This window comes from Eptatretus burgeri, chromosome 5, assembly GCF_056783735.1.
Source record: "Eptatretus burgeri isolate ZD-2024b chromosome 5, Ebu_testis_v1, whole genome shotgun sequence".
NCBI classification, from domain to species: Eukaryota; Metazoa; Chordata; class Myxini; order Myxiniformes; family Myxinidae; genus Eptatretus; species Eptatretus burgeri.
In genome coordinates this window covers 89,238,052-89,248,505 of record NC_140965.1, presented here as the reverse complement: position 1 = coordinate 89,248,505, position 10,454 = coordinate 89,238,052, and the positions used below count along the sequence as shown (strand labels likewise).

The window sequence follows — 10,454 nt, the reverse complement described above, 5'->3', positions numbered from 1 at the left end:
TTCTACGTTCGCTTCTCGGCTTTGCCTATTCCATATTAATTTTAAATTCACTGTACATAGTTTGGAGCCATCGTGATATAGTCGGTGGTAGTGATTAACATTCAAATGATATTTCCGTAATCGCTTTAAGCTACATGCTCTGCTTCAACGTGTTACGGTACTTTCTGAATCGTGAGTGTTGCTTGCATATCTTTTCTCTCGATCACACTTTTATATACCATCGAAATAGTTACGGAATGTGCTTTTTTAATATCCTTTAATAGGATGTACCTAAAACAACAATAACCTCAGAATGTGCTTTTTTAATATCCTTTAATAGGAAGTTCCTAAAACAACAACAACCTCGAAATGTTCTTTTTAATATCCTTTTATAGGATTTTCCTAAAACAACAACAACCTCGGAATGTGTTTATTTAATATCCTTTAATAGGATGTACCTAAAACAACAACAACCTCAGAATGTGCATATTTAATATCCTTTAATAGGATGTACCTAAAACAATAACAACCTCAGAATGTGCATATTTAATATCCTTTCATAGGATGTACCTAAAACAACAACAACCTCAGAATGTGCATATTTAATATCCTTTAATAGGAAGTACCTGTAACAACAACAACCTCAGAATGTGCTTATTTAATATCCTTTAATAGGATGTACCTAAAACAACAACAACAACCTCAGAATGTGCATATTTAATATCCTTTAATAGGAAGTACCTGTAACAACAACAACCTCAGAATGTGCATATTTAATATCCTTTAATAGGAAGTACCTGTAACAACAACAACCTCAGAATGTGCATATTTAATATCCTTTAATAGGAAGTGTGGTGAATGGAAGGTCGTGACGTGTGATCACATGATGCCCGGCTGGAGCACAGAAGAGATAAAGCTGAGGTTCGGCTCGGCCGCGGGGTTTGTCCCTGGGGCATTGCCATTGTATGTCGCCGGCTCACTTGGTGCTCATTGAATGGTGAGAACACTGATTGATATATAATACTGATTTATTTTGCAGTGATTAGTTGCGCGTGTGTACCTTACTGCTTGTACTCCATACTGCGTTTGTATTTCCTGGTGTGCCCGTAGAAGCGGCTCCAATCAAATGGAATAAAGCCTAAACTCTGAAGGTTCTTCTCTCGCTTTCATTACAATTTATTCCATTTGGTTTTCTCGGCTCTCTCAACCAACGATGGACAAGATCTACAAACCAGAGAGGTTCGACGCAGACCCAAACGCGACTGACGCAGAAATGAAATGGTCGCATTGGTTCTGTTCCTTCTCACACTATCTGACCATCATCGAAGAGGGAGCTGACAAATTTGCCGCTCTCGTGAATCATGTCTCGTCCAGTGTATTCAGGCTCTTCTCGGAGTGCGACACTTACGAAGCAGCGATCGACGTGCTGCAGGCGCTCTACATGAAGCGCAAGAACGAGGTATACATACGACATCCTCTCAACACACGCAAGCAAGCAGCCGGGGAGACAATCGATCAGTTCCTGCAAGCTCTGAATCAGCTGGGAAAAGACGGCAGCTTCCGGGCGGTAAGCGCCGAGGAACACCGAAAGGAAGCCACACGGGAGGCATTCATCCAAGGACTCAGATCAGCCCACATACGGCAACGCTTACTAGAGAAAGCGCAACCCACTCTTGACAAGGTAGTCGATCAGGCTCGAGCGATGGATACGGCACAGCAGCAATCTGAGTCATTTGGGACACCGATGCTGCTAATGAACGCTGCTACGATGGGAACCCAAGGAACCCCACTGGCACAGACACAGCCAGACATAGGGGATGGAGAAACACCCGAGGAGCCGGATACCCAGGCCACGTCAAACTCCTCAGCAACTGCTCCGGTTGGTAAATGCTTCCTTTGTGGGTACAAAAGGCACCCCCGTCAAAAATGCCCTGCCAGAGATGCCACATGCATGAATTGCGACAAGAAAGGGCATTATGCCAGGGTATGTAAATCTACTCTAAGGAGAAATAAACCCACTTCTGCGGCTCTCTACTCGCAAAATAAATTAACTGCAGCCTCCCCGGGGAATCTATCCAAGGCTATCATCAACGTACGAATTAACGGGCATATGGCTGAGGCACTGATTGATACCGGCAGCTCTGAAAGTTTCGTCAACAGCTCGCTAGTGAAGGGCAGGAAATGGATAATCCACCCGACAGACAATACGGTATGCATGGCCGCCACCTCACTACAATCCCGCGTACGAGGGCACTGCAAAGTCGAATTGGACGTAAAAGGGTACACGCATCGGGATGTAAGGGTACTGGTGCTTCGTGATTTGTGCGCAGACGTAATTCTGGGTCATAATGTCCTCAAGCAGCACACGAGCGTCGAAATACCCTTTGGAGGAAGCAAGCCTCGTCTAATTTTAAATGCTTTGACCACCGCAGAGGTCCCCCCAGCTGTTCGCTAACCTGTCGCCGGTCTGCAAACCGATAGCGATCAAATCGCGGCGATATACCACTGCTGACATGAATTTCATCACTTCAGAAACCAAGCGATTACTGGAAGAAGGAATTATAGAACCGAGCGATTCGCCATGGCGCGCACAGGTGTTAGTAACCAGCAGTCAGAACCATAAGAAACGAATGGTTGTCGATTATTCCCAAAAGGTCAATCGCTTCACCCAACTCGACGCCTACCCCCTGCCGCGCATAGACGAGATGGTCGAACGCGTGGCCAATTATAAGGTATTCAGCACCATCGACTTGCGAAGCGCCTATCATCAAATTCCCATCCGAGAGGAAGACAAACCTTACACCGCATTCCAGGCAGGGAGGCGCCTCTACCAGTTCAGGAGGATACCATTCGGTGTCACGAATGGAGTAGCTTGCTTCCAACGAGTTATGGACGACATCATCTCAGATGAAAACCTCAAAGACACTTTTGTTTACGTGGACAATGTCACAGTGTGCGGTAGGGATTAGGGGGAACATGATATGAATCTGGACAGATTCTTGAGCATTGCTAGAAAATATAATCTGACTCTCAACTATGAGAAATGCGTATTCTCGGCAAGGTCAATTGACCTTCTCGGCTACACAATAGCCGACGGCACAATTAAGCCTGATCCTGAACGATTGCGCCCGCTCCGTGAGCTACCACCACCTCAGGACCTGCAGACGATGCGCCGGGTGATCGGCATGTTTGCTTACTATGCGAGATGGATTTCGCAATACTCCGAGAAAATACATCCCCTAGTGCATTGCAAAAACTTTCCACCAGATGCCGCTGTTGTGACAGCTTTCCACAACCTCAAAGACGATTTCAGTAATTCCGTGGTATTATCGATCGACAGCTCGGTGCCCTTTGTGGTGGAGACCGACGCTTCAGATCACGCCATAGCTGCTATGCTTAATCAGTCTGGGAGACCCGTCGCGTTCTTCTCGAGAACTCTCTCTGGAAGCGAGCAGAGACACTCGGCGATAGAGAAGGAAGCGTACGCCATCGTCGAAGCCCTGCGGAAATGGAGACATTATTTGCTGGGAAACCACTTCACGCTCGTTACGGACCAACGATCCATGGCATTCATGTTTGATGGGAAAAATAACGGGAAAATTAAGAATGAAAAAATTATGAGATGGCGGATAGACCTAGCTTGCTATAGTTACGACATTGTTTACCGGCCCGGGAGGGAAAACCCTGCTGCAGACACCTTCTCGCGGGTCTACTGCTCGGCGGTAATCAGTCGGGCTTTGCAAGACCTCCATGTGTCTCTTTGCCACCCGGGGGTAACCAGAATGGCACATTTCGTGCGCAGACAGAACCTGCCCTATTCTATTGAAGATATTAAACAAATGAATGCTTCATGCCCGGTTTGTGCTGAACTAAAACCCAGATTCTATGGTTCGGCTTCTGGCAGACTGATCAAGGCCACTTCTCCCTTCGAGAGACTAAATATTGACTTCAAAGGGCCCCTGCCGACCAAGACAGACAACAGATACATATTCACTGTTGTTGATGAGTATTAAAGGTTCCCTTTCGCGTTTCCGTGCTCGGATATGACCTCGGGCACTGTCGTGAAATGTCTGTCTGACCTCTTCGCTATGTTTGGGAAACCTTCGTACATACATTCAGACAGAGGGCCGTGTTTCATGTCGGCCGGGCGAAAACAATTCCTATTAGAGCACGGCATAGCAACTAGTCGAACGACGGGTTACAACCCACAGGGTAATGGGCAGGTGGAACGTTATAATGGAGTTATTTGGAAAGCCGTAACTCTGGCGTTGAAATCAAGAGGACTGGGCCCCGAGCGGTGGGAGGTTACCCTTCTCGACGCTCTGAATTTCATACGCTCTCTGCTCTGCACGTCCACCAATGCAACTCCTCACGAACGAATGTTTACTCACCAACGACGTTATGTTGATGGCCAATCGGTGCCCGACTGGCTAACCCATCCCGGAACAGTGTTCATGAAACGCCCGGTACAACAAAGCAAGTATGAACCCATGGTGGAAGAGGTCGAACTCATCGATACTAATCCAGAGTATGCTCATGTCAGGCTCCCAGATGGCAGGGAGACCACTGTGTTGGTTCGCCATTTGGCTCCCTCAGGTACTCCTCCCACAGGTACACCACCATCTGGCACACCTCCCTATGACATCCCCTCCCCAGGTGTTTCTCCCCCAGGGACTCCACCCGAGAAGGGTGACGGCGGAGCTACCGCGTTCCACCCGGGGGCGATCGGGGAGTCATCACGAGTCGAGGCTCACCAAGAGGATCGGAAGCCTCCCTCAAGTGAAACCGCTATCTACTCCCGGAGAGGCCGGCGAATAATACCCCCTCGCCGACTCGATCTGTAAAGGGGATTATCGGCATCCTTGATGCTCATGCTCCTATATGCTCGTTACATAACATATCGATGCTCATTACCATGCTCCTACAACTCAAAATAATCCTCACTGCTTGGCATGTATACTTCTGTAGTTTAGATAGTTCGCGTTGCTTGAAATGTATACTCCTGTAGCGCTGAAGTAATCCTGGTGCGTTAGCTGGGCCTCTAGTTACATTTTAAAGACGGGGAGAATGTGGTGAATGGAAGGTCGTGACGTGTGATCACATGATGCCCGGCTCGAGCACAGAAGAGATAAAGCTGAGGTTCGGCTCGGCCGCGGGGTTTTGTCCCTGGGGCATTGCCATTGTATGTCGCCGGCTCACTTGGTGCTCATTGAATGGTGAGAACACTGATTGATATATAATACTGATTTATTTTGCGGTGATTAGTTGCGCGTGTGTACCTTACTGCTTGTACTCCATACTGCGTTTGTATTTCCTGGTGTGCCCGTAGAAGCGGCTCCAATCAAATGGAATAAAGCCTAAACTGAAGGTTCTTCTCTCGCTTTCATTACAGGAAGTACCTGTAACAACAACAACCTCAGAATGTGCATATTTAATATCCTTTAATAGGATGTACCTGTAACAACAACAACCTCAGAATGTGCTTATTTAATATCCTTTAATAGGAAGTACCTAAAACAACAACCTCACAATGTGCTTATTTAATATCCTTTATAGGAAGTACCTAAAACAACAACCTCAGAATGTGCTTATTTAATATCCTTTAATAGGAAGTATCTAAAACAACAACCTCACAATGTGCTTATTTAATATCCTTTAATAGGAAGTATCTAAAACAACAACCTCACAATGTGCTTATTTAATATCCTTTAATAGGATGTACCTGTAACAACAACAACCTCAGAATGTGCATATTTAATATCCTTTAATAGGATGTACCTGTAACAACAACAACCTCAGAATGTGCATATTTAATATCCTTTAATAGGATGTACCTGTAACAACAACAACCTCAGAATGTGCTTATTTAATATCCTTTAATAGGATGTACCGAAAACAACAACAACAACAACAACCTCAGAATGTGCATATTTAATATCCTCTAATAGGAAGTACCTGTAACAACAACAACCTCAGAATGTGCTTATTTAATATCCTTTAATAGGAAGTACCTAAAACAACAACCTCACAATGTGCTTATTTAATATCCTTTAATAGGATTTACCTAAAACAACAACAACCTCAGAATGTGCATATTTAATATCCTTTAATAGGATGTACCTGTAACAACAACAACCTCAGAATGTGCTTATTTAATATCCTTTAATAGGATGTACCGAAAACAACAACAACAACAACAACCTCAGAATGTGCATATTTAATATCCTCTAATAGGAAGTACCTGTAACAACAACAACCTCAGAATGTCCTTATTTAATATCCTTTAATAGGAAGTACCTAAAACAACAACCTCACAATGTGCTTATTTAATATCCTTTAATAGGATTTACCTAAAACAACAACAACCTCAGAATGTGCATATTTAATATCCTTTAATAGGAAGTACCTGTAACAACAACAACCTCAGAATGTGCATATTTAATATCCTTTAATAGGAAGTACCTGTAACAACAACAACCTCAGAATGTGCATATTTAATATCCTTTAATAGGAAGTACCGAAAACAACAACAACCTCGGAATGTTCTTTTTTTAATATCCTTTCATTGGATGTACCTAAAACAACAACAACCTCAGAATGTGCTTATTTAATCTCCTTTAATAGGAAGTACCTGTAACAACAACAACCTCAGAATGTGCTTATTTAATCTCCTTTAATAGGAAGTACCTGTAACAACAACAACCTCAGAATGTGCATATTTAATATCCTTTAATAGGAAGTACCTAAAACAACAACCTCAAAATGTGCTTATTTAATATCCTTTAATAGGAAGTATCTAAAACAACAACCTCACAATGTGCTTATTTAATATCCTTTAATAGGATTTACCTAAAACAACAACAACAACCTCAGAATGTGCATATTTAATATCCTTTAATAGGAAGTACCTAAAACAACAACCTCAAAATGTGCTTATTTAATATCCTTTAATAGGATTTACCTAAAACAACAACAACCTCAGAATGTGCATATTTAATATCCTTTAATAGGATTTACCTAAAACAACAACAACAACCTCAGAATGTGCATATTTAATATCCTTTAATAGGAAGTACCTAAAACAACAACCTCAAAATGTGCTTATTTAATATCCTTTAATAGGAAGTATCTAAAACAACAACCTCACAATGTGCTTATTTAATATCCTTTAATAGGATTTACCTAAAACAACAACAACAACCTCAGAATGTGCATATTTAATATCCTTTAATAGGAAGTACCGAAAACAACAACAACCTCGGAATGTTCTTTTTTTAATATCCTTTCATTGCATGTACCTAAAACAACAACAACCTCAGAATGTGCTTATTGAATCTCCTTTAATAGGATGCACCTAAAACAACAACAACAACCTCAGAATGTGCATATTTAATATCCTTTAATAGGATTTACCTAAAACAACAACAACAACCTCAGAATGTGCATATTTAATATCCTTTAATAGGAAGTACCGAAAACAACAACAACCTCAGAATGTGCATATTTAATATCCTTTAATAGGAAGTACCGAAAACAACAACAACCTCGGAATGTTCTTTTTTTAATATCCTTTCATTGCATGTACCTAAAACAACAACAACCTCAGAATGTGCTTATTTAATCTCCTTTAATAGGATGCACCTAAAACAACAACAACAACCTCAGAATGTGCATATTTAATATCCTTTAATAGGAAGTACCTGTAACAACAACGACCTCAGAATGTGCTTATTTAATATCCTTTAATAGGAAGTACCGAAAACAACAACGACCTCAGAATGTGCATATTTAATATCCTTTCATTGGATGTACCTAAAACAACAACAACCTCAGAATGTGCTTATTTAATCTCCTTTAATAGGATGCACCTAAAACAACAACAACCTCAGAATGTGCATATTTAATATCCTTTAATAGGAAGTACCGAAAACAACAACAATCTCAGAATGTGCTTATTTAATATCCTTTAATAGGAAGTACAGAAAACAACAACAACCTCGGAATGTTCTTTTTTTAATATCCTTTCATTGGATGTACCTAAAACAACAACAACCTCAGAATGTGCTTATTTAATATCCTTTAATAGGATTTACCTAAAACAACAACAACAACCTCAGAATGTGCTTATTTAATATCCTTTAATAGGATGCACCTAAAACAACAACAACAACAACCACCTCGGAATGATGGCGGCTGACTTCTTCCGTATTTGCTGCTGCTGTGGAGACGGTGGTCCGGCCAGGCTTCCTCTCAAAAACTTGCCAACTGTCCAGTTGGACTCGCAAAGCATGGGTCAGTGTCCGCTGTGAATGCGATGTTGGGTTGCAAAGCCAAAGGCCTTGTGGCCAAGTCAACGAGACATGAATCTTCATCATTGTAGCATTTTAATTTTTTTTCGTCATCACTTTTATTCCAAGGTGCTTTAAATTTTGACGACTGTTTGTTGATATCGGGCTTGGGATATTTTCTATCGGGGTACTGTAATTATTCCATCAAATACAACTTTGTAGTCGCTGTTATGACGTCAGCAACAGGGAGGTGGTGGTTGTAGAAATAATATGTGAAGAGAATAAAGATTTGGAGAATTAAGAAAAGTGAAAGATGACAACAAGACCTTCAGAGGAGTGTGACAGGAGAGGGTAGAGGAATTTCTGGAGGGAATAGCTTAAGGATGGAGGTTGGTTGGGAAGGGTTTACGTGTGCGTGCGCGTGCGCGTGCGTGTGCGTGTGTGTGTGTTTTTTTTTTTTGCAGGTCGAAGTGAACAGGAGCAGCTGAAGGTTCTAGTCTATTTTTCAATGCATGTAATCTATATCAATTTTACAAGGCCAGAACACAAAGATTTACCTCTCATCCTCAGGTACCCTCTCATCCTTGAGCTTGCCAGCATCCAGCTTAGGCTGGGATGGTACCATTCTTCCGGATTTAAGCTGAAACTTCAGCGTTGCTACTACAAGCCTTTGATAGGTATTGAGGAACTGAGCACTCCGGTAGACCCTGCAGTTCTGAATCATCCTCCAGCGATCATGGTCAAGCTCCTTTGCCACACCACCAGCATTGGAAACCTAGTCCAGCGATGAGCCTGTGGGCGCTGAAACCTTGAACCAGCCACCCTAAGTCCATGACTTCTTGGGACCAACACGTGTCTCGTATCCATCCCAATCAGTGCCAGTCAATGCATTGAAATCCCCCAAGACTAGAAGAGGATCTCACCTGGGGCAGAGATCAACTACAGACTCAAGCATGGCATAGAATGATTAAAGGGGTCTTCAAGGTGAGATCACTCACCTTAGTCGGAGCATATACAGAGACCAGGGAAAGGACACCAAAGGAGTGATGAATCCTGAGTCTCATAATATGCTCCTTGACCGGTGTTACATCAATTATCATGGGAGTCCGCTTATTGGACACAGCTACAGCAACTCCTTGAGCATGGTAACCATCAGAGCGACCAGAACAATCATAGGTGTAACCACCCACCATGATCTCACCACTATCCGGTCACCGAACCTCAGAGAGTGCTGCAATCCCGATGTTCAAACGCTTGAGCTCAGATGATAACAGAGACAGGTGATCATCCTCTCTTAGAGATAGGACATTCCAGGCACCCACCCGAAGGGACCGCCTCAGGTTAACCCAAGGAGACCGCCGTCTTGTGCTCAACATCTCAGCACCATCCCGCCTCACACCACCACAGTCTGACCCAGGAAACTTACTCCGTGCTTTTCCTCCCTTCAAGGAATGGGGGTCCCGGAGGCTTTGCCCCAATTCCGTCATTTGGAGAGCTGCCCTGCGAAGAATACTTTTTCCGACAAAGAAATTGAATGTTGGATCATTTTGCTCAATAAATAAATGAAAAGTAGATTTTATTTGTGTGCTATTTGTTAAATCAGGTTCTCTTTATTATTCTCAATTAAATGAAGATCTTATCATATTTTAGGTCAAACTTATGCAGAAATACATAAGATTCTAAAGGGTTCACAAACTTTTTCTCAGCACTGTAGTTTTGGGTGATGCCATAAAGGACACAATTAACAGGCACAAATAACTATTTGAATGTGTTAAGTAACATAGTGTGAAAAGAGGGTGCATCAGCGGTGGTAAACTTCCGAGTCAGTTTTTTTTTTTTTTTTTCTACAGCTATTCAATCTTTGATTGAATTCTGTTGAATTACATATTTGAACTCCAGATCACAAATCCCCATGTTTGCACTTCCAAAATCCTTGAGGTTAGCAGTCCTGGGGCAAATTTTATGTTGTCTCAACCAATCAAATTTGCCACCCATGGACAGAGTAACAGCGACATTCAGACAAAAATGGCAACACCTAGTAATACTGTTGTGGTGCCGGGTATCAGCGGCGAGCACGACCGCTAGGTGGAGCAGTAGAGTCGTCTCCACCGAACACCCGGAATTTAGGTCGTGACCCTCGGATAAGTCCGAAAGGCACAGGTCCCTTACAGGATCATGAATCGCCAA

At 42.7% G+C, this 10,454-nt stretch overlaps 2 protein-coding genes across 2 annotated transcripts in view; both read left to right on the top strand.

The window, feature by feature from the left end:
- Positions 1-835: 835 nt before the first annotated feature.
- Positions 836-7,337, top strand: LOC147026925 (uncharacterized). Its single transcript, XM_085883597.1, has 3 exons — positions 836-976; positions 1,090-2,372; positions 7,327-7,337. Exons 2-3 carry the CDS (start codon positions 1,193-1,195, stop codon positions 7,335-7,337), a joined length of 1,191 nt encoding a protein of 396 aa, XP_085739723.1. The 5' UTR covers positions 836-976; positions 1,090-1,192.
- The window catches only part of SPRYD7 (SPRY domain containing 7), a 28,847-nt gene continuing 23,489 nt past the window's right edge, over positions 5,097-10,454 (top strand). The window contains exons 1-2 of the mRNA XM_085882828.1: positions 5,097-5,195; positions 8,125-8,271. Of these exons, the coding sequence (XP_085738954.1) occupies positions 8,163-8,271 (109 nt within the window). The 5' untranslated portion in view covers positions 5,097-5,195; positions 8,125-8,162. The remainder of the gene's footprint in view (positions 5,196-8,124; positions 8,272-10,454) is intronic.